This window comes from Myotis daubentonii, chromosome 1, assembly GCF_963259705.1.
Source record: "Myotis daubentonii chromosome 1, mMyoDau2.1, whole genome shotgun sequence".
Lineage (NCBI taxonomy): Eukaryota > Metazoa > Chordata > Mammalia > Chiroptera > Vespertilionidae > Myotis > Myotis daubentonii.
Genome location: NC_081840.1, coordinates 230,708,280 through 230,735,540, shown reverse-complemented (window position 1 = coordinate 230,735,540; position 27,261 = coordinate 230,708,280). Strand labels below are relative to the sequence as shown.

General features: G+C 57.3%; 1 protein-coding gene across 3 annotated transcripts in view; it reads left to right on the top strand.

The window, feature by feature from the left end:
• The window catches only part of EVC2 (EvC ciliary complex subunit 2), a 53,877-nt gene extending 28,740 nt beyond the window's left edge, over positions 1 to 25,137 (top strand). Inside the window, exons 9-20 of one of the 3 annotated variants that reach the window (XM_059675890.1) lie at positions 1,266 to 1,505; positions 3,987 to 4,162; positions 4,768 to 4,927; positions 6,479 to 6,657; positions 9,567 to 9,771; positions 11,672 to 11,794; positions 16,607 to 16,834; positions 18,030 to 18,244; positions 18,433 to 18,520; positions 20,689 to 20,885; positions 22,312 to 22,413; positions 24,504 to 25,137. In XM_059675890.1, coding sequence (XP_059531873.1) covers positions 1,266 to 1,505; positions 3,987 to 4,162; positions 4,768 to 4,927; positions 6,479 to 6,657; positions 9,567 to 9,771; positions 11,672 to 11,794; positions 16,607 to 16,834; positions 18,030 to 18,244; positions 18,433 to 18,520; positions 20,689 to 20,885; positions 22,312 to 22,413; positions 24,504 to 24,771 — 2,181 coding nt within the window. In that variant the 3' untranslated portion in view covers positions 24,772 to 25,137. Of the gene's footprint in view, positions 1 to 1,265; positions 1,506 to 3,986; positions 4,163 to 4,767; positions 4,928 to 6,202; positions 6,658 to 9,566; positions 9,772 to 11,671; positions 11,795 to 16,606; positions 16,835 to 18,029; positions 18,245 to 18,432; positions 18,521 to 20,688; positions 20,886 to 22,311; positions 22,414 to 24,503 lie in introns of all 3 variants that reach the window. The other 2 variants (XM_059675881.1, XM_059675899.1) reach the window with 2 other exon arrangements.
• The last annotated feature ends 2,124 nt before the right edge of the window (positions 25,138 to 27,261 follow it).

Genomic DNA, 27,261 nt, shown 5'->3' with positions numbered 1-27,261 from the left:
CCAGCACAGACTCGGGAGTCAGACAGACTGGGCCTCCAGTTCTAGAACATTCCGGCTCTGCTCCTGTGAAGCGAGGCTCAGCCCCACCCCCACCTTGCAATCCAGGTCCCGATTGGGCTGCCTTCTCCCTGGAGCTCAGGCCGCTGGTCCCACTCCATTCGGTCGCTGGCAGAATCCACTTCCTTGCACTTGCAGCAGGGAGACCCTCAGCGCCTGCAGGCGTCCCTCCCCCACAGGAGCTCACAGCAGGACTGCTGTCACCCTCCAGCCCGTGGGAGGGAGTCTCTCCCTCGAGGAGCGCCCGTCCCTCTTCTCAGGACTCTCCCTGGTTAGGTCAGCCCAGCAGGATACTCCCCTTCCTGGTTACTCAGAGTCAGGGGTTCGGGACTGTACGTCCATCACGAAGGCCCCGCCGCTTTGCCACATAATCACCTGGTCTCAGGAGTGACAGTCCCATCACATTCAGGGTTGATGTGCACCCGGGCTGAGATTTACGTCTCCAGGACCCTCCACTCTTCACGGGGGCGGGAGTCTGGCGGGCTGCCTTAGAGACCGTCTCTCCCCGAGGGATGGAGAGCACCCCTCCGCGGGTGCGAGTCCTCAGGACTCAGCCACGTGTCTCCTTCCTCTCCTCGCGCGGCCCACGTAACGTGCAGGCATCACCTGGCCACGTCCTCCCTCCTCTTTGCCGCCCTTCTCACCAGGCGAGCTTTGCGTGGGCCTGACTGCTGGCGCTTTGCTCTTCGCCTGAGTTCGAAGGAAAGAGGAGGCGACAGGCCTGAGCGCCCGGCAGCAGTCCTTGGAGCTTCCGTTTTGCAGCTGTTCTCAGGCATGTGAGCTGCAGGTTCCCGCCTGTGCACGCTCTCCGCTGAGGTGGCTCTGGGAAACGTTTGGATCACAGGGAGTTTGCAACAGCATATCCCCAGCTGAGCAGTCTCATCATGGTCAGCGTGGGACATAGTGTGCGCGTGCCCTGTGCACACATGTGTCCGTGTGAGTGCATGGTGGATGGTTGTGTGTGTGCATATGCTGTGTGCTTACGTGTGTGTACATATGCTATGTGCACGTGTGTGTGCATGGTGGGTGACTGCGTGCGTGCATGTCTGCTGTGTGTGTGCATGTGCTATGTGCATGTGTGTGCACGGTGGGTGGCTGTGTGCATGCATGTCTGCTGTGTGTGCATGTGTAAGCATGTGTGTGTGTGTGCACTTGCCTGTGCGTGCCTGTCTGGCAGGTCAGCCTCTCACGTGACCTCCTCTCGGCAGTCGGCGGGCGAGTGCAGCAGCCTCCTGCGGACCCTGCACGGCCTGGAGCAGGAGCAGCTGCGGTGCTCCCTGGCTCTGCAGCAGGAAGAGGACTTCGCCAAGGCGCACAGGCAGCTGGCTGTCTTCCAGAGGAGCGAGCTGCACAGTATCTTCTTCGCCCAGATCAAAAGTGCTATTTTCAAAGGAGACCTGCAGCCAGAGGCCGCCAAAATGCTGCTGCAAGATTACTCCAGAATACAGGTAAGGCCTCGGGCAGGCTCGCTCTGCGGGGAGCCATTTCCCGAGCCGCCTGGTGAATGTCTCCTCTCTGAGCTGAGACCGTGCCTCTTTTCTTCTGTGGATGAGGAGCTAGGGCCCTCCCCCCCCACCCCCCACCTCCTAACATCTGCGTGAGTTTCCGGAAAGCATGGGAAGTGGGGGCCTGGAGACAGGCCTGGGACTCGGGCTGACCCGAATGTGAATTCCAGTCCCCCTCCTCCCCCGCCCCCGGCCTGTGTCAATTTAAGTAAGTTGCCCAGCTTCTTTGAGCCTCGGTTTCCTCATCTGAAAATGGGTAATAGAGTTCCCACACTCACAGGGGAGTGGCGGGGGCTTAGTGAGCTGACTCGGGAAAGCCATGCACGGCACAGTGTTGAAGATAACATGAGGGTATGTGTGTGTAAACGCGGTGCGTGTGGGGTTTGCGACCTGTGTCCAGATGTGCCTGGGAGAATCTGTCACTTTTTGCACATCAGCTTGAGTGTGAATGTCATTGGTGCAGACCGAATACATTTCCAGACAAGCGTGAAGGTAGTTTATCTAAGATTGGACATGGCTGTGGGATTGCTCATGAGGCCGGCAGGAGGTACTTGATAAGCACAGGTACACACGCACACGCACCCACACGCACAGTGCAGTCACCGTGTGCAGGCGCACACCAGGCTTTGGCCCTGGCGAGGCCCAGTGCGTGAGGCTGCGACAGCGCGGGACAGCGCTGGGAGGAGACCGGTGACCAGCCTGAGCCTGTGGGAAGACAAGGCCACTCCCAGCAGGCACTGGGACTGGAGGAGAACAGCCAGCCTCTCCATTTGCTCTAGGTTTTCTCACCAGAAGGCCAGTGAGAGGGAGAAAGCAGGAATTCCATCCCCCTCCTCGCTAGGTGTTCGGACGCGTGGCATCACCTGGATGGTGACAGGTCTCGTGATCCTTTTCCTGCTCATGGAGCCGAGGCTGAGTTAGGGCTGGGACAGTCGCGTTAGGAAGGACGCAGGTTACTGTCAGTCACACTGGGGTCAAAGAAGTAACCACCGTGGCGATCAGGTGCCACGGTGTAGACGACTTTGACCAGAGCTGCTAGAGTAACAATGAGTTTCCTTACCTGGTGGCCCCATCAACAGCTCACATGGGTCCAGTTCCGTGGGGAACAGGACCATGGATTCTGCGGCCAGGACCTCTCGGGGAGATGCTGGTATGGGGCCATATGGGACGACCATTCAGCTTCCGCTGTCGGGACAGTGCGAATTCTCAGGTGGCGGGAACTGGCGACGTTACAGCTTTTGTGCGGAAAGGGGACTGTCCATGGCATCAGCTGTATCTTGTTGAACACAGCATTGATGTTTTCGGTGCCCGTTGCATGGACCATGTTTCCCCAGATGGAAAAGCCAGCCGAGCTGATCAGTGCACTGATGCCACTGAGGCTAAGGGCTTAGTTCCCGCTGATCCAATGACTATACCGGGGGCTAACGCTGCATTTGGGGGCAGCCTGCCCTGAAGTCAGAGCACAGGCCCCAGAGTTACACTGCTGAGTTCACACCCCTGCTCAGCCATTTGCCAGCTATGCCAGGGGGCCTCAGTCTCCTCATCTGTGAAATGGGAATTACAGTGTTCTCTCCCGAGGTGAAGGTAGATACGGTGAGAAATGCCCTGGGCCCAGGAAGGACACCAGCATAAGCGAGGTTATGACACGCCTTTGTGTTTGCTGCGGGTTTGTTCATTTCGTGGACTGAGGAAGAGTTCTTGCTGCGCTTTTTACCGAGCTCATCTCGTCGCCGTGAGTGTGGGGCCTCGGGGTCGGGCCAGTGGCTGACTGCTCCGGCGCTGCACACCTGTCCCGGTGCAGCTTTGGGAGCGCCTCAGGTGCGCAGTGTGCGTGGGGAAGGTGAATCGCAGGTGGAGTCAAGGTCAGGGCGGCCAGGATGTTTGATGACTCATCACATCCGGGGTCCAGGGCACTTTTCAAAGTCCTCATTTCTTCGTCGTGTTTCGTTTCCTTCTAAGCCAGTGGTTCTCAACCTTCCTAATGCCGTGACCCTTTAATACAGTTCCTCATGTTGTGGTGACCCCCAACCATAAAATTATTTTCGTTGCTACTTCATAACTAACGTTGCTACTGTTATGAATCGTCATGTAAATATCTGATATGCAGGATGTATTTTCATTGTTACAAATTGAACATAATGAAAGCATAGTGATTAATCACAGAAACAATATGTAATTATATATGTGTTTCCCGATGGTCTTAGGCGACCCCTGTGAAAGGGTCGTTCGACCCCAAAGGGGTCGCGACCCACAGGTTGAGAACCGCTGCTCTAAGCCTTGGTTAAGGGCAGAGAGGGTTGCAGTTTGTCTCAGGCCCTGCTCCTGTGTATTCTCTTTAACGGGAAATGGAATATTTTAAGCGTCTAGAAAGCATTTCCTCTACATTTTAATCAGGCAAATGCTCTTGGTGTCCTTTTCGAGCAGGAGGAAGTGGAAGAGTTGATGGACTTTTTCCAGGCCAGTAAGAGGTACCACCTGAGCAAGAGATTCGGCCACAGGGAGTACCTGGTGCAGAACATGCAGTCGGCAGAGACCCGCGTGCAGGGCCTGCTGAGCGCTGCCGCTGCCCAGCTGACCCTCCTCATCCAGAAACACGAGAGGTAAACCCTAGAGTGTCCCAGTGATGCAGACGAGCCGCCTTGCCCCGCATTCCTCGCCCAAGGCCACTGCTTCTGTTCATTCGCCGAAGGCACTGTCCGCTCCTTGCTATGTCTTAAGAAAATTCTCTGATTGTAAGACTCCGGTTCATTGTAGAATTTAAAAACATGCATGATAGCCCCGGCCGGTGTTGCTAAGTGGTTAGAGTGTCGGCCTGTGCACTGACGGGTCTCAGGTTCGATTCCTGATGCAGGGCATGTACCTAGGTTGCTGGTTTGATATCAGTCTCGCTGAGTACTCCTCACGCTTACCTCTTAGACTCTGCTGGTGCCCTGCTTGTCACCAGGACTTCCTAGCCCACCATCTCCTTGGAGATCCTGCCTTACACAGGCAGACTGACTTCCCGGGGGTCTTGCCCAGTTTCTGCCTCCCGGGCGATCTCTCCTGGTGTTGAGTTCCGCCGTGGTCCACGGTGATGCCAACCTTGCCCTTCCTGTATCTCAGGACTGTCTCCCTACCCACCTCCTGCTCCTTCAGGGTAAAGACTCTTATTCAACCCAAAGTAAGAATGCGGAGGCGGCGTTAACCCCGCGTCTCCTTCGTCTAGAGCAGGGTACCTGGATGAAGAGCAGACGGAGGAGCTGATGGAGCGGGCTCAGACGGAAGTCTTCTCCATTAAACAGAAGTTGGACAACGACCTAAAGCAGGAAAAGAAAAAGCTCCACCAAAAATTAATAGTTAAGAGAAGACGAGAGATGCTGCAAAAGGTACGTAAGGAATTCTGCCACTTATTCTTCGTGCAACCATTCTGAACACCTGCCGAAAAACATGTAACTGCGTGGTGCGCTCCAGTGGCACAGACAGGAGTTACTCTTTCTGCAGGGGAAGGCTTTACCGAGCATCCTATATAATAAAAGCCTAATATGCTAAGTGTCCAGTCGTCTGATTGGCTGTTCAGCCAATCAAAGCATAATATGCTAATGATATGCTAAGGCGGTTCAACCACTCGCTATGACGTGCACTGACCACCAGGGGTCAGGCAGTTGACCAGTCGCTATGACGTGCACTGACCACTAAGGGCAGTCAACTGGTTGACCGGTTGCTGTGATGTGCACTGACCACCAGGGGGCAGACACTCCAACCGGAAGGTTAGCCTGCTGCTGGGGTCTGGCTGATTGGGATTGAGCGAGACGGGCCGGACATACCCTGGAGCCTTCCCAAGGTCCCTCCTCAGCTGGCCAACTTCCCATGTCCCTACCCGGCCCCGATCATGCACCGGTGGGGTCCCTCTGCCTTGCCTGCGCCTTCTTGCAATCTGGGACACCTCAGGGAATGTCAGAGAGCCAGTTTCGGCCCGATCCGGCGGGCCAGGCTGAGGGACCCCACTGGTGCACGAATTCGTGCACCTGGCCTCTAGAGAGTTCATAAAACCCTTCACCGTACCCCACTGTCCTAGGATGCAGATGAGCCACCTTGCCACACCCCATAGTGTCCTGGCACAGTATGCCCTCAGTCCTGGGCACTCCCCCTCTGCCCTGCCCTCATCCCTCCACACACCCCAGCTCACACGTTCTCAGGTCCCTGCTGTCTGAGTGCTTCACCTTAAATAAGATACTTCCCCCTGCCTGCCTGTCCCTCTTGGCCTTGGGCCCAGCAAATGCCTGCTTGTCCCCCGGATTCAGTTTGTGTGTGTTAAACGACTCATTGAATCCTCACAACCACTCCGCGAGGGGGACGCTGAAATGGGTCCCGGCGAGGGTGAGACGCTGGTCCCGCCACGCCGCCTGCCAGTGGAGAAGCAGGATCGGGACCCGGTCTGCCTCCTGGGCGTCACCAAGTCCATAGACGAGGGTTTGATGCACGTGGGACAAATGAAGCCTCCACTGTGTTTGGGTGTTTCCTTCCGGACAGTTTTCTACCCGTGAGCTGGTGGAGACCAAGGCTTCACCGTGCTCCGCTTCCTCAGCAAATCCCCACGGTGCCTGCCCACAGGGCCCTGCGGGCTGAGCGTGTCCCTGTCCTCCCCCCTGTATTCCCGCCAGCACAAGGAGCAGCGCAGGGAGCAGCTGTCCCTCGGGGAAGCCTTCCGAGCGGCCGAGGACGCGTGCCAGTACCTGGGCCAGTGGCGGAGCCTGGTGGCGGCCCAGGGCGCCGCCCTGGAGGAGCTGCAGGAGCGCCTGGACCAGGCGGCGCTGGACGAGCTCCGGGCGCTGACCCTGTCGCTGTTCGAGAAGGCCACGGAGGAGCTGCGGCGCCTGCAGAGCTCGGCGCTGACGCAGGAGCTGCTCAGGCGCGGGGTGCCCTGGCTCTTCCTGCAGCAGATCCTGGAGGAGCACGCCCGGGAGCTGGCCGCCCGCGCCGAGCAGCTGGAGGCCGAGGAGCGGGGCCGGGACCAGGAGGGCGTCCGGAGCGTGCGGCAGAGGCTCAAGGACGACGCGCTGGAGGCCTCGGCGGAGGAGCAGGCGGAGCTGCGGCACTGGGGGCGCTGGGTCTTCCTGTGAGTCCCCCTGCTGTCCCCGCGGTCGCGGTCCCGTCCCGCCAGGTGAGGGAGGGGCTCACCCTGGGGTGACGGGACGCTGGGCACCCGACCTCTGGCGGTGGACAGGCGAGATGGACAGCAGTTTCTAAGTCACAGGACTCACAGCCCAGGGAGGAGGACGCTGCGTGACGCCCAGGGCCACTCGTTCGCGTGGGGGTTGCACGGAACAGGTGGGGCTGCAGGAGGCAGGCCTGGTAGTGACGAGAGGGCGCGGGGCCCCGTTCCCACGGGAGGTGTGATTGCTGAGTTTGAATAAGTTTGTGGGCAGCTGGGAATTGAGCCCAGGACGGATGGCCACGCAGGGACCTCGCCTGCTCCCTGGGTGAGAACTGATGTTTGACGAGGGACAGGGGCCCTTTTGTCCTGTAACCTGTGGTCCTACCGATCAATATGCCTTCAAGCTGCTTTTTCTTTCAACAAACCGACCAGCCGTCCACCTAGAAAACCCCCTTTAGCAAAGAAACAAAACCAAGACCCTTCCCCTGCTCTTTTCTCGGTGTGGGGTAGGGGTGGGGGCGTCCGGCCTGCGGGCTGTACAAAGAAGGCCCTCGGAGTCATGTGGTCCGGCCCTCCCAAAGCACTGGGGTGAGTTCATTAACTGACCAAACACAGCAGGCTGAGTCTTCAGTGGATATTGTGTATGGTCTGCAAATGGGAAAATACCCTCAAGTGGGGGTTAACACACAACAAAGAAATGAACGCACATCGCTGGTGTGGCTCAGTGGATAGAGCGTCCACCTGCGGACAGAAGAGTCCCGGGTTCCATTCCTGGTCAGGGCACATGCCTGGGTTGCAGGCTTGATCCCCAGTGTGGGGTATCCAGGAGGCAGCCGATCCAGGATTCTCTCTCATCGTAGTTTCTATCTCTCCCTCTCCCTTCCGCTCCGAAATCAACAAAAGTATATTAAAAAAGAAAAAAGCACCAAAAAAGGCGCCAGAAGTGGCTCCTTGCACAGCTCTGGGGCCGGAGGTCTAAAGGGCGGTGTCAGCAGGGCCGTGGTCCCGCCAGGCTCCTGGAGGGTCGCTTCCTGCCTCTTCTGTGTGGCTGCATCCTTAGCGTTTGGTGGCTGCAGACGCATCGCTCTGATCCTGCCTCTGTCACCACGTGGCTGTCTTCCTGTGCGTCTGTCGGTCTGTCTGCCCTTACTGGGACACCAGTCCTATTGGACTAAGGGCCCGCCCTCCTCCCTGACTGCTCCACTGCATCTGTGAGATCCTATTGCCAAGTAAGGTCAGACTCCCTGGTAATAGGAGTCGGGACTCAAACACACACCTTTTAGGGGCCACAGACGTCAACCCATCACAGTCGGCCACTCAGCGTGGTTTCCATGCGGAACAGCTTCCTCTGCGTCAGCGGTTCTCAACCTGTGGGTCGCGACCCCTTTGGGGGTCAAACGACCCTTTCACAGGGGTTGCCTAAGACCCTCAGAAAACACATATATAATTACATAGTGTTTTTGTGATTAATCACTATGCTTTCATGATGTTCAATTTGTAACAATGAAATTGGGGGTCACCACAACATGAGGAACTGTATTAAAGGGCCGCGGCCTTAGGAAGGTTGAGAACCACTGTTCTACGTGACCATCAGCCTTTAGGACCCAGGCGGGGGACCCCCGTCCCTGGCCCACCGGAGCAGAGGTGGGCTCCTCGTCCCGTTTGCAGGGAACTGCTGGCCAGGGTCAGTGGGCAGCCTCTGCTCCCATGTCCGTTATCCGCCAGGTCATGAACGCCGGGAGCCGGTTGCCCGTCCACAGGCAGCCTCGGGCCTCGCACACTGGACGCTGGGTTCCCGGCCCCGGTGTGATGGCGCGTCCCTCAGACAGGCGTGCGGTGCTCAGGGAATCCGTGCAGAGTGCAGACGTGAGGCAGTTCATGAGGTCATTTGCAGACGTGAATTTCACTAGTGACGCTTGCCCTTTGAATCTTCAGCTCCCCCACCCCCAGCACAACCCCGCTATCTTCTGTGGATGAGAACACACTTCTGTTCTTTTTTAAAGTAAAAAGTATAACTATTTATTTTTTTAAATTTATTTGTCAGTTCCACCTGATGTATGATATCATAGTCCCACATGGTGATTAGCTATTCACATTCCTTATGAAATGGCCGCCCCAAGAGGGCTAGTCCCCACCTGACAGCGCACGTAGTTATTACAGTACTAGAGGCCTTGTGCACTGGGGTGGCGGGGGGGCGGGGGGCGGGGGTAGGCTCAGAGCGGCCTGTGTCCTCTCCCAGCCCAGAAGCCCTCAGAGGATGTTTGACTGCCACAGAGGCAGGAGAGGCTCCCGCCACCACCGCTGTGCTCGCCAGCCATGTGTCTGGCTTCTGGCTGAGCAGCGCTCCCCCTGTGGGAGTGCACGGACCACCAGGGGGCAGCTCCTGTGTTGAGTGTCTGCCCCCTGGTGGTCAGTGTGCATCATAGCGACCGGTCATTCCGGCGTCCGGTCAGTTTGCATATTAGCCTTATATTGTATAGGATTATTGCCTGTGTTCCCCAAGTTGTACTTTGCATCCCTGTGACTGTTTCTATAACTGGTCATTTGTACTTCTTAACTCCCTTCCCTTTTTTCACCCATCTCCCACCCCATCCAGTCTGGCGACCTTCAGTTTGTTCTCTGTGTCTGTGAGCTTGTTTCTGTTTTATTTGTTTGTTTTAATAGATTCCACATATAGGTGGAATTGCATAGTATTTGTTTTGCTCTGTCTGACTTATGGAACATAACACCCTCTGGGTGGCAGGAGTTCACGGCGCCGTTACCGACAAGGCCAGGGAGGGAAGCCGGGGTCCCGCGATGACGAGTGGGTGAAGATGCGTGGTCCGTGTGTGAGGGGATGTCACCAGCCACACCCTGTCCCTGACCCCCAGGAGGCTCTGCGGCTCCCCCTTCTCCCTGTCCGAGGAGGAGCTGCTCCGGATACGGCAGGACGTGCACAGCTGCTTCGCTCAGATGGACAGGAGCCTGGCCCTGCCCCGAATCCGGGCCCGCGTCCTGCTGCAGCGGCTGCACACGGCCTGGCGGGAGGCAGAGTTCCTGAAGCTGGACCAGGCCCTGGCTGCCCCCGAGCTGCAGGTAGGATGGACATCTTGGTGGATTGGTTTTTATTAATCTTCACTGGAGGAAATGTTCATTGATTTTTTTTAGAGAAAGAGGGGGGAAGAGAAGCATCGATCGGTTGCCTCCTGTACACTCCCCGGCCAGGGATCAAACCTGTAACCTAGGCACGTGCACTGACCAGGAATCGAACCCGCCTTTTTGGTGCATGAGACGATGCTCCACCCACCTGAGCCAGCTGGCCAGTGGCCTCTTGATGGCAGAGGTGGGGCATCTCCTGCTGATGCCACGGGGCCCGGCCCCAGCGCCCACCCTGGCCTCACCGCACCTCACCGGCACCCATCCTCCTCTCCAGTCGTGTTGGCATCGGCTGTTCCTGGAACCGCCAAGCTGGTCCTGACCTCAGGGTCTGTAGTGCACACACTGGTGCCCAGCCCAGACCCCCTTGCCCGGCTCCTTGCACCGCCCACCAGCGACCAGGACCCTAGAACTTAGAAAGTGCCTGTCGCTTGGCAGGTGTGCAGTACATTTTGTTTATTAATAAATGAGTTCCTGAGGACCTCGCCGTCTTTAAGTCAGATTCTGCCCCCCCCCCCCCCTTCTTTAAGCCTTCCCGTGGCTCTCGCCGGGATGTAAGCTCTGCCACGGTCTCAGGCACATGCTGGTGAACCGGCTCTCAGCAGACGTTCGGGGACATGCCGGGAGGGCAGTCCCGATTTGTAGCATCTGCCCATTTCCCTGGTGTAAATACTTCTAAGGCCAATTTCAATCTGCCGGCTTGACATCACTGTGCATGGGGCTGGGGAGATGCACAGGATCGCCACTCCCCTCACTGCCCCACCCCCACGCCCCTTCCCCTGCCCCTTTCCCTGTCCCTCTCAGCCTTATCCCCTCCCAGCCCCAATCCAGGTTCTGGGCTCCAAGGTCTTCCCTACCAGCCTGGCTCTGTTCCTAAGAGGCCTTGACCGTTACTTATTTTTTTGTATGATCCCCATTAGATCAGGAAATGAAATCTATAGTTAACTCATGAGATTAGCTGAGCCCTGCCTGAGTATTTAAAGAGTTGAGCTCAGGAATCAGAAAACCTGAGACCTAGATCTCAGGGCCCCCATGATGTGGCTTGAGGCCACCGAGTCTGCTCTCCTGGCCTCAGTCTCCTCTGTCACATGGGGGTGCTTTGAACTCCATGAATTCCCGGGTGTGTGCCTTCTTCCTCGGAGGGGATGGGGACGGGCCACCACCCCGTGGCCAGCCGGAGAGATTGTTCGGGAGCCCAGGGCCGAGTCTGGTGGGCAGGCCTGTGTCCGCGTCCTGAGGAGGAGATCATGGGACCCCCAGGAATGTGACGGAGGAGGAAGGGCAGGGGGCGAGCTGGGAGGGGAAGGAGACCAGTGGTCACTGGGGAGGGCTGTACTGAGCCTCGCAGCTGTGCTGAGCCTCGCAGCTGTGCCGGGCTGGGCTGGGCTGTGCCGGGCTGGGCTGGGCTGGGCTGTACTGAGCCTCGCAGCTGTGCTGTGCTGTGCTGTGCTGGCTGGGCTGGGCTGTGTTTTGCTATGTTCTCAGGTCCAGCCCTGGCATTATGCTGTTACATTCTGTTGTGTTATGTCGTGCTGTTACGTTATGCTGCGGTGCATTGTGGCATGCTGTCTTGTGTTACTTTCCGTTTTTATGTTGTTATGTAGTGTTGTTAGGTTCCTGCAGTCATCTAATGAGGCAGATACCCATTTTGCAGGTGTGCAAAGTGAGGCTCAGAGAGGGTCTCATCTGCTACCCTCGATCATTAACCGAATCACAGTTTGCTGAGCACCGTGACCTCACCTTGGTCCCCTCCAGCCCCCGAGCTTGTTCGGCCCCCGGGGCCTGGCTTTGGGAGGCGGGCTGCATGCATGTGCCCGAGTGCTTTCTCTCCCCTCTCCAGCCACAGGCCAAGGCGAGGAAGCCGCGCGCCAAGAGTAAAAGCAAGACCGACCTTCTGAGGAAGTGCATTGAAGATAAAATCCAGCTCTTTGCTGGCCCGGCCCCGGAGGACCTGCTGGAAAAGGTCAGTGCTCCCCCTCGCCTGCTGCCCGTGGCACTGGGCAGGGCCGGCGGCTGTCCGCAGGGCTCACAGAGCCCTCGGCTGCGACTGTCCAGCTGCGGCTGTCCGTCTCCACCAAACGCCGAGGTTCTAAACTGTCGCAGGTGGACCTGCCCTTCCCGCATGCCTTTGCCCCGGCTCCTTCTGTCTGGAACCTTCTTCCTCCTCTTGTGCGCCCGGAGGTCTCCGGGTCACCCTCAGGCCCCCCCAGCTGCTGTCCCCGCTGCCCGAGGTTGCCGCCACCTTGGTGCCTGGCCCTGAGCCTGGCCGAGGTGTTCACATGGGATGCATCACTCTGTCTGCTCTTTATCCACGCACCCTCCGCGCCCTCCGCACCCTCCGGCGCTCCCACAGCAGCCTGGCCTCCGTCCCTCACGCCTTTCCCACCGCTCCCCGGTCAGGCTTCCTGTCCCTGCAGAAGGCACGTGCGACAACCTGGTGCTTACCCACCCACCTTGCCTCTCCTGGGTTCCCTTCCCACCTGCCTTTACCTGGACAGATGACTCATCCTCCGCTGCCCTCAGGCGTGGCCTCTGCCCTCGGGGGGGGGGGGCCCTCTTTCAAGAAGGCTTATCAGAACACCGGTCTTCCCACGTGTTCCCCCACCCTCAGCTCCCTTTCTTGTCTGTGGTAACACGCGTTGTGCATGTCACTCATTCCTCTCGTGTCCGAGGAGGCAGCCGTGCCCCAGGCTCTGCTGAGGAGCTCAGTCCTTGCTCTCAGCGCACACGTTCTAGCTGGGGAGGAGGGCAAGAAGCCCTTACAGCAGTGGTTCTCAACCTTCTGGCCCTTTAAATACGGTTCCTCATGTGGTGACCCAACCATAAAATTATTTTCGTTGCTACTTCATCACTGTCATGTTGCTACTGTGATGAATCGTCATGTAAATATCTGATCTGCAGGATGGTCTTAGGTGACCCCTGTGAAAGGGTCGTTCGACCGCCAAAGGGGTCACGACCCACAGGTTGAGAGCTGCTGCCTTAAAGTGACAGACCGCCATCAGTGCCCGCACGGACAGGGGCGTTTTGGGGCGTGCTCTCTGGGCCACGGTGGACCTGCGTGCTGTTCTAGATCCACGCCCTTGGCGTGTTCACGGTTTCAGAGAGCAGCTGCTGTGCGCCTCGGCATCTTGGAGTTCACATCCTGCCGTCAGATGTCCCATCCGCCTGACCGACCTGAGCCCTTCCCTGAATGAATGGCTGTGTGATTGATTTGGGGAGGAAGGACAGACAGGCAGACAGACGGATAGACCAGCGTGCGCTCCCTGCCTTTTCGGAGCTGATGGAGGAAGGTGTCAGCTTTAATGGCGTTGTCCTGAGAGGCAGCGCAGACACAACCCAGGTTATGTGGCTCATGTTCGCTTTCCAGCTACTAGAAATGTTCTGTCCATCTGCCGAAACCTGTCTGCGTGCCCATCCGCCCATCCGCCTGCTTTTCACTCAGGACTGAAACGGGAGGATTCCACTCGGTGCAGGGTTTCCTCCTGCGTCTCTCTCAGCATCGCACGGCACAGCACGTGTGGTCCTCACAGGCTGAGCCGGCCCTCCGTCAGGGAGCCCTGAGGCTTTCCGGTGCCTTCCTATTTGCAGTGACCTGGGGAGTCTGCCCGTATCCCACAGCCTTCCGCAGCGAGGCTCGCAGAGCAGCTACTGCTGCGTCCACTTCACAGCTGGGAACGCTGAGGCCCGGAGAGGCCTGGCCACCGTCACGCAGCTGGCGGGCGGAGGGGCCTACAGGCAGGTCCTGTGTTCAGGTAGCGGATCTGCTTGATGAACCCAGAAACGAAGGGGCGATTTCAGTGCGTCTGTGCGGTAGTCTCCTGCTGTTTGTGCACAAGGCACATCTACATTTCTCATAAATATTTCCCAACAGCATTTAAATGTAAGTGAAAATGACATGCCCGCATTCCCCACTCACCCGCTCTTTCTGGATGATTTTAATGGTGTTGCCCTGCGCCTGGGTGGCATGCCTGCCACACGTCCGAGCTCTCATTCATTATTCAGTCCCCGCGTGCCGGTCCCAGGATGAGCCAGGCCTGCACGGCTCATTAACGGTCCTTCATTCAGCGCCACAGCCGCTGCCAGCCCGCCGTCCTGCTGTGACGCCTCCGCCGCCCTGGCAGTCACATGGAGGCGGCTGCCGCCCTGGGTCATTTCAGAAGTGACTAGACTTGACGCACGAGGATAATGTGCTCGTTTTCGGACGACCTCACAAGAGGGAGCAGCGTGGACTAGCAGGCGCGTGGGAGGGAAGGTGTTCTAGGAAGAGGGGGCTCCATCCATCCATCCATCCCACGGGTCTCTTCCCGTCTCCTGCCCCCGCTTTCTCCCGAGGCAGCCTCTGTCCAGGTGGTCTCCAACAGACGTAGCGTAGTTGGGAGGGAGATCTCCTGGCTTCCCTCTGCCCCCAGCAAAATCCAGATCCCTGGGCACAGCGTTCAAGGCCTCGCCATCAGCCTCAGCCTCCCGTTCTAACCCCGAGTTCACGCCCACCTTCCAGGCACTGAACCGCACCACAGCTGTCTGCCTGGCTTCACTGCAGTAACTTTTTTACGTTGTCCACTAGAAAATTCTACTTTTCACACTCTTGCGCTTGTGCACACATGCTTTTCGAGAGCCAAATAGCTCTATAGCAGCGGTTCTCAGCCTGCGGGTCGCGACCCCTTTGGCGGTCGAATGACCCTTTCACAGGGGTCGCCTAAGACCACCCTGCATATCAGATATTTACATGACGATTCATCACAGTAGCAACATGACAGTGATGAAGTAGCAACGAAAATCATTTTATGGTTGGGTCACCACATGAGGAACTGTATTTAAAGGGCCAGAAGGTTGAGAACCACTGCTCTACAGGGTTTGTGCTTTCCAAAGCAGAGGCTCCTGCAGCCACAGACACACCCGTTTCTAAATCCCCAGAGGTAACGACTCTTCAGTGTTTGGCTTGACCTTTTCATGTTGACCTCCATGTCTCTAAACGATATACTTGTCTTGCTGTTTCTCGTTTCTTGCCTTTGGCATAATCTATTTACTTTCTTTATGGGAGATAAGATTTCGCTACCTTTTTTCAACCTGCAAACACACGGGCCTCCTGTCCCCCAACTCCCGATGCAGTTAGATCCGTAGTTAAGATGGCGGTTGTGATGATTATTTAAATGTCATTCACATCTGGGTCACATAAAAACCAAGATTCATTTCTCCCCTGTGCAGCCTTTTGTTTTTCTTGGAGTTGTTACTATCCTTTGGTTTCTTCCTGGTCACTTTTCTGTACAGTTATCCGTCCTTCCATCCGCTTCTTGACAGTGGACCAGATGTCCTGCCGGGACCACACACAGGCCATGCCCCCTGGGGCACGTGGTCAGGAGGACGTCGCCTGTGCCCGCTGCGCCCCCGCCTGCAGGGTGCCCACGGAGCCTGTGCACAGCCCTCCGGCGTCTCGCTGGGACCCCCTCACCCTCTTTCCCGACATCTTGTACTTGAGTGACGCACCCCCTCTGGGAGTGTCCTAGGGAAGGGCACATGGGCGATTGGACAGTTGGCAGTGTTTCAGGCTGCCGTGCTTTCATCTGCCCCTTACAGGGCAGAGTTTGGCCAACCTTGGAATTCTGGGATCTTTTCTTAAATCATGTTTTTCTTTGCTCACTCTGTGCCTGCCCTTTGTTCTGTTGCTTTGCTCTCTGAGGCGTGTCCCCAGGGCAGCTGGTGCCGAAGGGTTGGGACCTCCCAGTAGGGATCAGGGTCTTTAGCAGCACGAGCTGGAAATGCCGTTTCATTGCTGTGGGCAGCGGGGCTGTTTCAGGGAGCCCATCTTGTGCCGCATGGGGAGGCAGGTCTGCCCCTCTCCCCGGAGCTCTTTCCGACCGGATGAGCCCTCCAGCGCACCTTCTCCCGGCACCGGGATTCACTAAGTAAGCTTCCCAGGGAGAAGGGGAAGAGAGGGCTTTCAAGAACCATTCTTCCCGTAATCTCATGGTCCACGTTCTTAAGCACATACGGAAGGCTCTAGCCCCCGCCCCCCCATTTTAGGTGTGAATCTGCATAAATAAACGTGAGAGGTAGCCCACAGAGTCACTCCAGCTGCCCTGCATCTCCACGGGGACGAGGCCTCACAGGAGATGGGGGCTGCCATGCCCCCAGGGTGTGGGTGGAGGAAATGGGTTCACTCATCTAGAAGTTACTGAGCCCCTTGGCTGCCGGCTCCTCCAGGGGAGCTCGTGTCCTGGTGGGGTGAACGGTGTGGTGAGGGTCCCCCTGGGCGGAGAGCGTGGAATGTGGGGTCACAGAGAAGAGTGACACACACGTGCAGGGTGAGCACGCTTCATGGTCTGAGGATGCAGGGACATGTCCGTCATCAGTAGAGGCAGAGCATGGAGTGTGAGGCTGTGAGCGGTCGGCGAGGGTGGAAGTCGCAGGTGTGGGTGCAGGTGCAGAACAGACCCCACCCCCCCAGGTGGCCTTGGCTGGGGTCATGGAGCCTGAACCGCATCCTCTACCGTGGGGAGCCGTGGAGGGTTTCGCGCCGGATGGCAGCGAGGTTGGGTTAACCTTCAGGAGTGGTCAGCGTGCAATGAGCAGCCAGGCCCCAAAGCCCCTGGGGGGTCATCAGAGAGGCCCCGGGGTCTGAAACTGCAGACTCCAGGCCCGCGTCTTAGCAAATATTGGAGGCCTTGCATAGGGTCCTGAATTAAAGATGAAAATCTAACGCCTGCTGTTCCGAAGCGGCTGCTCTCGCTGCCCCTCCGGCCGCTGACCCCTGTGGCTTCTGGCTCTGCCCTCCCAGGTCCGCGCCGAGCTGCTGCAGGAGCGGGTGCAGCAGCTGGAGGCCCAGGAGGGCCACTTCGCCGAGTCCCTGGTCGCCCTGCAGTTCCAGAAGGCAGCCGGGGCCGCCCGGACGCTGTGGGCCTACACCGCCCTCTTGAGCGTCCAGCACCTGCTCCTGGAGGAGCTGAGCGAGTCGGAGACGCTGACCAAGGCGGCCTGCGCCCAGATCCTGGAGTCCCACAGCCCCGTGAGTGCGCCCGGGGCGGGCGGGGCTGCGCGTCACCCCGCGGCTTGCCCGGGTTCCCCACCAGCCAGTGGGCGGGCCTGGGCCGTGGTGAGGGTTCAGGAGGTAACTTCCGGGAGCACATGGCACTGCACGGCTTTCACGCTGTTCAGCATCTGGGAGGATGCAAAGCATGAATGAAACGCTTTGGAAGAAACGACTCCTGGAAAAACTACCAAGTGCACCTCGTTTGACAAAAGACGTCGCGGGTCTTGTGGAACTGGAGCGTGTGCGGAGGAGTCACTGAGGCTGGGCACGGGCAGTGATGGGCAAACGAAGGCGGTGGGGCTGGTGCCGCGGGCCATGTGGCCGCAGGGACTGCACCCCGTGTCTGCACCGCGGCTCACGCTGCTGGCGCCCACCTCCCCAGCTGCGACCGTGTCTTCCTCTCCCCCCTCGGGCTCCTGCCCACTTGCTGCTCCTCACCCATCTGTCCATTCGGTCTGAACTCTCTCTCTCTCTCTCCCCCCCCCCCCCCCCCCCCCCCGCCCAGCTTCACAGCTCTGAGGCATCGAGACCTGGAAATCGCACTAATGCTCATAGTTGACCTGCAGGAGAGTCTGTGTGTGGTGCAGGCCTCTCCCTGGGTGCAGCCCGCTGCCTCCTTACACCTGCACATGGAGAGGGAGCGCCGTCTCCTCCCTTCTCACAGGGCGCTAGTCCCATCCCAGGGCCCTGCGCCATCAGTGAGCTCAGCGAAGCTGCTCACCTCCCAAAGGCCCGCCCCTCGATCCCACCCCATTGCGGCTTCGGGCTCCATCACCTGGATTCTGAGGGGGCAGAGCACTCATTCTGTAACAGGCATGCCCATGGGTGGGGAGTGGGCACGTGAGGAGGCATCTGTGTCTCGCACCGAGGGACCCCTTCTCCTAAGCCAGGGCTGGAAGGAAGACCCAGAATTAGCCAGGCAAACAGGGAAGGCTCTACCGGGGGCGCGGGGGGGGGGGGCGCGGTGGTGACAGCATGTGCAAAAGCCAGGGGTTGTGAGATCTGGGGCAGCCTCATTGCTCGCACTGTTTGCCAGGGCTGGATGGGGAGGCCGAGCAGGTGGGGTTTTCTCCGGTCCTCTCCCCCCCCGCCTCCCCCCACTGCGTCGTGCTCACCACCTGCCCCTCTGTGTGGGGCAGAAATGAATGCTGCATACACTTTGGACGTGCAGGAGCTCCAGGAGCTGGAGAGGAAGCTGGAGGAGGAGCTGGCCCACCAGGAGGCAGCCCAGTGGCAGCGGGCCCTGGCTGGGCGGCAGCAGTGGGCAGAGGACGGGCCCGGGCTCCTGACCGAGCCTGAGGATGCGGATTCCGAAGGGCAGGTCTCCGCGGCGCTGCGGCGGGCCCTGGGCCGGAGCCAGGAGCTCCTGGCGCGCCAGCAGCAGAGGTGAGCCCTCGGGTGCATCACTGGGGAGCGGGCTGGGCGAGGAGAGGCAGCCCCTCCTCTCTGGCCCAGTGTCCATGGACTTAACACAGTACAGCGTGGGTTGGGTGGCGGTTCTTCGTTAAATACCCAGCGATCTCACGGGGTCGCTCTGTCATAAAACGGCTCACGCGGGTGTCGCTTCCCTGCAGCCTGCGGGAGGAGCAGGAGCGCAGCGTCGTGCTCGAAGACCTGCTGGAGCGCATGGAGGCGGACGCCTTCGTGGGCCTGTACAGCCAGGTGAGGGCGCGTGGGCCGAGCTCTGGCTCCGTTTCCTGCCAGCATGTCACTCCCTGTGCTCAGAGCCCACCTTTCCCGCCTGAGGACCGGGCTGATAGCAGGAACCGGCGGAAGAGCTGGGGGATGGTTAAAGGAGGGGCCACCTGCCCTGGGACAGGACCCAGCGAGTTCTGGACACTCAGGACCTCACTGTAGGGCCGGTCCTGCCATCGCCCCTCTGGGCAGGTCCTGCAGAGGCAACACTTGTCCAGGTTCACACTGAGGAGAGTAAGGACGCTGTCTGAGGACATGCGATTCGTGTGGGGGGCTGAGGGCTGGCCCAGATTTTTGGGATGCAGAGCCTGTCCCTCTTAACCTTTTATTTTGAAATTAGAGGCCCAGTGCATGAAAATCATGCACGGGGTGGGGGGGAAGGGGGTATCCCTCAGCCCGGCCACTACCCTCTCCAATCCGGGATTCCTCGGGGGATGTCCGACTGCCGGTTTAGGACTAATGGGATCGGTCCTAAACCGGCAGTCGGACATCCCTCTCGCAATCTGGGACCACTGGCTCCTAACTGCTCGCCTGCCTGCCTCCCTGATCACCCCTAATCACTCTGCCTGCTGGCCTCATGCCCCTAACTGCCCTCCCCTACTGGCCTGATTGCTTCCTAACTGCCCTCCCCTGCAGGCCTGGTCATCCCTAACTGCCTCTGCCTTGGCTCCTGCCACCATGGCTTTGTCCGGAAGGATGTACAGAAGATGTCCGGTCTAATTAGCATATTACCCTTTTATTAATATAGATAATATTAGATTTGCAGGAATTTGCCAAGGTAGCCCGTAGGGTTCCCGTGCCCCTCCCACATTTCCCTCAGTTTTCCCAGTGGCTGTACCTCACAAACCCAACACAACACCTGGGCCAGGACAAGGATGTTGCTACACAATCTGTCATCGTCACATGTGGAGTCCCGTAGCCAACACCACGATGAACTGTCCCAGGGCCACAACGGTCTGCCTGTGCCGCCCCGGGTGGGCACACCCATCCCTCAGCCCTGGTGGCCGCTCCGCGATTCTGGAAGGTCACACACAGGGAGTCACACAGGCCGGCCCCGCGGCACCTGGCTTTCTTCACGCAGTGCACGGCCCCAAATCCACCCGCTTCCTCACCGCCCGGTGCTGTTCCCGTGGAGGCCACAGCACGTTTCTTTAACTGTCTGCAGTTTCGGGACGTTTCCGTTGTTTCTGGAGCCTGTGCTGGCCCCACCCCAGCTCCGCAAACATGAGTAGGAGAAGGGACATTAGTAATTGTCGCTGCTGCAGGCCAGGGCGTTAGCGGCGGGTGAGCTGGGGGTCCTCGGAAGGGATGGGCGAAGGCTGTGCAAATGTCATGGGGAGCCAGGTGTGCCATTTGGGGACAGGTTTCTAAGACTGAGCTACTGGGCTATGCATTTCCCTGGGAGGAGGCATCCTAAGCCTGCGATCCATTAGAACGTGCCTTTCATCAGGCTGAGCCCTGAGGCCTGAGGCCCTGCCTTAGCCCCTGGGAGCCAATGCCTGAGCCCCTGCCTTACCCCCTAGGAGCTGGGGCCTGAGCCGCTGCCTTAGCCCCTGGGAGCTGGGGCCTGAGCCGCTGCCTTAGCCCCTGGGAGCCGAGGCCTGAGCTGCTGCCTTAGCCCCTGGGAGCTGGGGCCTGAGCCGCTGCCTTACCCCCTGGGAGCTGGGGCCTGAGCCGCTGCCTTAGCCCCTGGGAGCTGAGGCCTGAGCCGCTGCCTTAGCCCCTGGGAGCTGGGGCCTGAGCCGCTGCCTTAGCCCCTGGGAGCTGAGGCCTGAGCCGCTGCCTTAGCCCCTGGGAGCTGGGGCCTGAGCCGCTGCCTTAGCCCCTGGGAGCTGGGGCCTGAGCCGCTGCCTTAGCCCCTGGGAGCTGGGGCCTGAGCCGCTGCCTTAGCCCCTGGGAGCTGGGGCCTGAGCTGCTGCCTTACCCCCTGGGAGCTGGGGCCTGAGCCGCTGCCTTAGCCCCTGGGAGCTGGGGCCTGAGCCGCTGCCTTAGCCCCTGGGAGCTGGGGCCTGAGCCGCTGCCTTAGCCCCTGGGAGCTGCGGCCTGAGCCCCTGCCTTAGCCCCTGGGAGCCAAGGCCTGAGCCGCTGCCTTAGCCCCTAGGAGCTGGGGCCTGAGCCGCTGCCTTAACCCCCAGGAGCTGCGGCTGGCCTCGTACCTGTCCAAGCTGACGATGGTGCCCACAGGCACGCTGCGCCGCCTCCTGAGCGTGGCTCTGCCCGCAGCCCCACAGCCTGAGCTGCTGGCCTTGCTGGAGTCGCTCAGCCAGAAGCAGCCGGACCCCGCAGTGGAGCATGACGGCGGTGGGGAGCAGGCCGACCTGGGCCGGAGGGGGTGAGTCAGCATCTGGCACCCCTGGGGAGCAGTGAGCAAGAGTCAGGAGGACAGATGGAGGGCAGGGTGCGAGGCCCATGGCACAGTCTTCCCTGGCTGGCACGCCATTGCCCAGAGCAGGGGCTGCCAGGACCGTCGTCATGGGTCGTTTTCCCATTCTGGTGGTCCCACATGTTTTGTCCACACTTTCTCCTTTTGTCACCAATTTACTTTTCAAGTAGGATCTTAAGAAAGTAAGTTTCTGCCCTCGGTGGTTTGGCTCAGTGGCTAGAGCGTCGGCCTGCAGACTGAAGGGTCCCAGGTTCGATTCTGGCCAAGGGCACATGCCTGGATTGCAGGCTCAATCCCCAGTAGGGGGCGTGCAGGAGGCAGCCAGTCAATGATTCTTTCTCATCATTGATGTTTCTCTCTCTCTCTCCCTCTCCTTTCTTCTCTGAAATAAAAAAAAGAAAGAAAAAAGAAAGTAAGTTTCTGGGCTGTAGATATGCTGGACACACGTTAATGACCATGTAAAATACACACATACTGGAAACAGTGTGAAAAACACAACAGGAAAGTCATGGCTCCACCAGCCGGAGGAAAGGGCTGGTGGGATTTGACTGCAGTTCTTCCTCCCTCACGTGTTTCTCTGCTGGGTTGTGTGTGTGCCTGTGTGTCCATGTGTGCACATGTGTCTGCATACATGCATGTGTCTGTGCATGTGTATGTGTGTGTATGTGTGTGTAGTAATCCCATGTGTACAGCCTTGCCTCTTGCTTCCCAGAACCTCAGATGGAAGCTGATCTTATTTTCTTACAACTCTGATTGATGTGCAAAGTCACTTTATATAATAACTAGAGGTCCGGTGCACGGATTCATGCACTGGTGGGGTCCCTTGGCCTGGCCTCCACCCTCTTGCAATCTGGGACCCCTTGGGGGATGTCAGACTGCTGGTTTCAGCCCGATCCCCACAGGCTAAGCTGAGGGACCCCACCGGTGCACAAATCCGTGCACCAGGCCTCTAGTATGCATACAAGATCTTTGGTTACTCTCTTCCCGCCCTCTCCGCTTCCCTCTGAGATTCATCAGCCTGTTCCATGTTTCCATGCCTGTGCGTTGAGCGTCTGCCCCCTGGTGGTCAGTGCACATCATAGCTACCAGTCGAAAGGTCAAATGGTTGCTTAGGCTTTTATATCTATAGATTAACACACTATTTTGACTATATTTTCTTTTATTTTATTCACAATTTAAATTCATGCTTTTCACAGTTGTTGAAACACCTTTGTAGGTATTATTTTTACCAGCTGCCTAATATTCCCCCAGGTGCGTGTGCTCTGGGACCCTATTACTGGGGTTGTAGTGGGTCTCCTTCCCCTCAGGCCGGGGTAACAGCTCCCTGGGAGAGTCTCTTCTTCCTGAGAACATAGACGCTCCTTCTTGCCTTCAGGAAGCACCAGGGCTGGTGGCAGGCCTTAGAAAGCAGGCTGCGCGGAGAACTGAGAAGCAGCGGCCTGGACAAGATGCTGTGGGCGCGCCGGAGGAAGGAGAGGTAATGACGGGCACCTGCTGCAGGGGGTGGGGGTGGGGTGGGGAGAGGGCAGCCTGGGAGCCGGAGGGCAGCCTGGGAGCTGGTGGAAGGGGCACGGACGAGAAGGGGCCATCCTTCCTAGAGACCACAGTCTCCTCCTACTCTAGGAGCTGAGGGTGAGCCGCCAGCTAGTGGGGGGTGTTCGCTTATCCGGCGTTAGCACTTGGATTACTGTACGCCTTTTCACCAGTGGGCCTTTTCTAGTGGGATATCATTAGAAGGAGGGTAACTCCTCACAGCTGTGGACTTTCTGGTTGGAGAAGCCCGTCTTATTGCACTGAGCCTCCCAGGAAGTGGGGACGGTAACCCCAGAGCTCAGGGAGCTCAGATGAAGAGGCCCCGGTCTGCGCTGTAAGGAGTGGCCCTGGGACTTGGGACATCTAACTGGCCCCTTCTCTCCCTACACTCCCAGGCCAGTGCTTTCTTCTCTGCCAAGTGTCTTTCTCCTTTAACTGGTGCCCACACCCCCGGGGAGCAGCGGGGAGCGGGTGGAGTGGCTGCAGATGGCTGCAAACAGTTGACCAGTGTCTCCAGTGATGCCCACGGGAGAAGATATGGAGAAAACGGAGCACCAGCTAGTTCATGATGGGCTAGATTAGAACGTGGTCTGCCGGGGTCCAGCCCCAGCAGGTCCAGGGGTCCCCAAAGGTGCGGACGGAGTCGGCAAAGAAGGAATGACACGGAGACAGCGTTCAGTTGATCAGCAGCCTAGCCAGGATCTCTAGCCAGGATCTCCAGCCAAGTTCTGTTCTGGATCCCCAGCGAAGTTCTGGTGTGGATCTCCAGCCAGGTTCTGTGTACCTGTTCTCTTGCTAGGTTCTCCAGGTTCTCCAGCCAGGTTCAGTCACCAGGTTCTAGTCAGGTTCTCTTGCCAATTTCTGTAGTGAGGTTCAGTCCAGGATCTTTTGCCATGTTCTCTCCAGCGAAGTTCTTCTGTCTCTAGAGAACGTTCTGTGTAGGTTCTGTGCCTAGGTTCTGTCTCTCTTGGTTCTGACTTCTAAGTTCTGTGTTCTAAGTTCTGTCTCTTGCTGTCTTGTTACATCTGTATTTATACCAGTTGATTCAATCCTATCAATCTCTATTACAAAGGTTAGGGTGTTTCTTATCTCCATTCCAGGGAGTAAAGATTATGTAGCTTAAGCATGATTGTTCGTAGTTAAAGTGATTAATTACCCGCCTGGCACTTAGTTAAGAGGTTTTATTCCCTCCCTAACTTCAGGGGAAAATCCCTACCTGGGGATTCAACCTTTCTCGGAGAGGTGACCTTGGTTAAAACACATAGTGCCAAGAAGGTGAGCAAACATATTAAGAACAGTATGCCATATATGCCAGGTCCCTTGAAACAGCAAGCATGGACCGGCTCCCGGCAGTGGTCTCCAGCGTGGGCCCTGGGAACAGTGGGAATCCAAGGGGAGTGTCCACTCCCTAATTTCTCAGAGCCCCGGTGCAGGTGCTGAGACCATGCCCCTCAGTGTCCCCGATAAATACCTCAGAGACGTGGCCAGTAGGCTGCAGAGCAGAACTTAGTCCCCGAGACATTAGATCCAAATATTGAGCCCAAATCAGGAGAAGGAGATTCGAGCTGTTCCAACTGTGAAGGGCTCCAACAGAGAACAGTCGATTGCGTGGGATCAGGATGGGCAAGCGAAGGCATCCTGGGCCGCATTCCAAAGCGTGTCCCTCTCTCCTGCTTCAGGCACCTTTCCCCCAACTTCTGTTGCTTTGTAATGAGGTGTTACTGCCAGCTTTTAGTGTGAGGGCCACAGGCAGGGGTGTCCTGGGAGGGGGACAGGGGCTCTACGTGTAGCATGTGCCAATTTCCATGGTGTAAATACTCCCACCGTGGCTGATTGCAAGCGAACAACAGGATGGCAGCAGGTGAAACTCTTGAAAATGGAACGGTTGTGAGTCAGTTAGGTCTGCAGCCAGTTTCAGGGGCCATCTGGTGACCAACAAGAAAGCCTCTCTGTACAATGGTACTTCATTGGGGACTAGGGACAGAGAAGGGGGTGCTCCCAGGACACTCATGTCATCTTCCGTTCTGTCTGCAGCATACTGAGGAAGACGTGCCCCCCTCTCAGAGAGCGGACGGTGTGCTCAGGGAAAGGGGGCTGGCCACACCTGTCCCTGGAGTCCAGCGGCGACCTGGTGCCCGTGCCCATCGTCGGGGCAGAAGCCATTGATTTATTGAACACGGGCGAGAAGCTCTTTATATTCAGAAATCCCACGGAGCCGGAGATCTCGCTGCGCGTTCCTCCCAGGAAGAAGAAGAACTTCCTGAATGCCAAGAAGGCCGCCTGGGCCGCAGGCGTGGACTAGCCAGCAGAAAGGCACCGGGGACTGAAGACGAGACGACGTGCTTTCTGCTGCCCACCTGTGTGGGTATAGGCCACAATCTGCAGGTGGCAGACACAGACACCCCAACAAACCCGACCTTCAGGGACCCAGTTTGCTCTGTTCTCATGAATTCCAAGAGGGCCCGTTTCCTTTGGAGGACGTGGTGAGAGGGGGACCAGCTGTGAGCACTCGGTCCCCGCACCCCGAGGGCCTGCGGTGACCAGCCCCCCTGCACGTCCCCCAGTGTCCGGCTGCGGAGAGGGCTGGGTGTGGAAGGCAAGGCTCTCTCTTCTTACATATTCTGTGTTTATCGGGGGAATTTTCAAGAATAAATGTATTTTACACAAAGCGCTTCCCAGCGGAACTCCTTTTCGCTGTAGGTGGGAACGCCCACTTTTCACTGCGTCTGCGTTTCGGCCATGCGACCTGTCCCACAGCGATTTGCCCTCTCTCGTTCCAGTGGCCAGGACACGTCTCCAATTCAAATCAGAGTTACTTTTCCTTCTTTATTAAAAAAAATATTTTTATTGATTTCAGAGAGGAAGGGTGCGGGGTGTGGGGTAATGAGGTGAGAAACCTCAATGATGAGAGAGAATCATTGACCAGCTGCCTCCTGCACACCCCACACTGGGGACGGAGCTGGAAACCTGGGCACATGCCCTGCCCAGGAGTTGAACCGTGACCTCCTGGTTCATAGGTCGATGCTCAACCACTGAGCCACGCAGGTGAGCCCTTTCTCCTTTTTACAAATGAGGGAATCCAGTCCTCACAGCAGCGCCTGGGGCCCCTGAGGCCTCACAGGGGCTGGACCAGACCGTGGGGTGAGCATCCCCGAGAGCCAGGCAAAGGCGATCGCCGTGGGCCCTTCCTGTGGGTAGGAAGTGATTGGGAAGGAATCCGTCCCCGGCGAAGCGAAGGCAAGGGCTCTGAGGAAGCACCTGTTCCATGCGAGCCGCTGGGCCCTCCCTGCTGCGCCCACTTCGCACCCCTCTCTGCCCCCAGCAAGGAGGCGGCCCTGCCCCAGCAAGTCTCGCCTGCAGTCACACCTCCTGTGAGGGAGGAGGCCTGGTTTTGAACCTGGGTCTCCCAACTTCAAACCCTCATCTCCCCAAGACACCCCGATTCCTCTGGCGGGTGAAGGCCAGGCCTTCCATGCAGTTCCCCTCAGTGTACATGCAGCGTGGTGGACAGGGACCTGGCTGGGGGTGTGTTTCCAGGCAACAGGCGACCTGTCTTTGTGGACATGCTGTGTGTGCATCCATGGCCACGGTTACTGCTCAGGTGCAAATTGAGATGCTTACAGTTTTCAGTGGCTTTTTGGCAGGTCTACCCATAAATATCAAGTATTTTTTATTAAATGTATGGGGTGACGGTTCATAGGATCGTATCGGTTGCAAGTGTACAGTTCTATGATACATCATCTGTGTATCATCCTGTATATCATTTGCTATACCACCCAAAGTCAAATCATCCACCGCGATCTATGAGGCCCCCTTCACCCCCACCCAGCCCTTCCCTCTCGCGGCCGCCACACTGCTGTTTGTGTCCACGAGTTTCCTCTCCCACATAGAAGCGCAATCCTAAGTCTCAACTATTTTAATACTATTGTGTATCGTATTGCTTTTAAAGTTGGATTGTTGGTTTTTTCCATGGAGAGCGTGTAGAAATACAATGGTTTTTGTTTACTTGTATTCTGCAAGCTTGCTGAAGTCACTCATTGGATTCAGTGGCTTTTTTATACATTTCTTCAGTTTTTCCACTTAGAGAATCCTGGAGTCTTTGAGTAAGGACAGCTTTTATCTTTTCCAACCTGGACACTTTTTTTTTAGCTTGCCTTATTGCACTGGCTAGTGTCCAGTCCAATGTTTAATAGATGTTGTTAGCATAGATGTAATTGATTTCTTCCCGGTTGCATCTTTTACCATTAAGTCTGATGTTGGTTTAGGTTCTGCATGGATGCCCTTTATCACATGGAGGAGTGTCCCTTCTAGTCCTTCTTTGCTGATGGGTTTAATGAGGAATTAATGTTGGATTTATTCAAATGAAAACCTTGACCTACAAGGTTTTCCAGTCTGCCTGATTTTCGTCTATTGAGATGATCATGTGGTTTTCTTATTCTTTTATAGGATGAATACATTGGTTGATTTTGTAAAATATTAAATCAATTTTGTGTTCTTGTGATAAATTCAACTTGGTCTTGATATAGTACTGTCCTTTTTAAATACATTATTGATTTCTATTCGCTAGAACTTCATTAACTTTTGCATCTAAGTTCATGAGGAATATTGGTCTGTAGTTGTCTCTGCTTGTAAATGTCTTTTGGGTTTTGGAGTCAAGGTGTTGTTGGCCACATAAAATGAGTTGGAATATTTATTATGACTTCACTTTTCTGGAAGAGTATGAGGAGAATCGGAATTATTTTTTTGCCTTAAATATTGGTCAAATTCACCAGCGGATTTTGGTGCCTGGAGT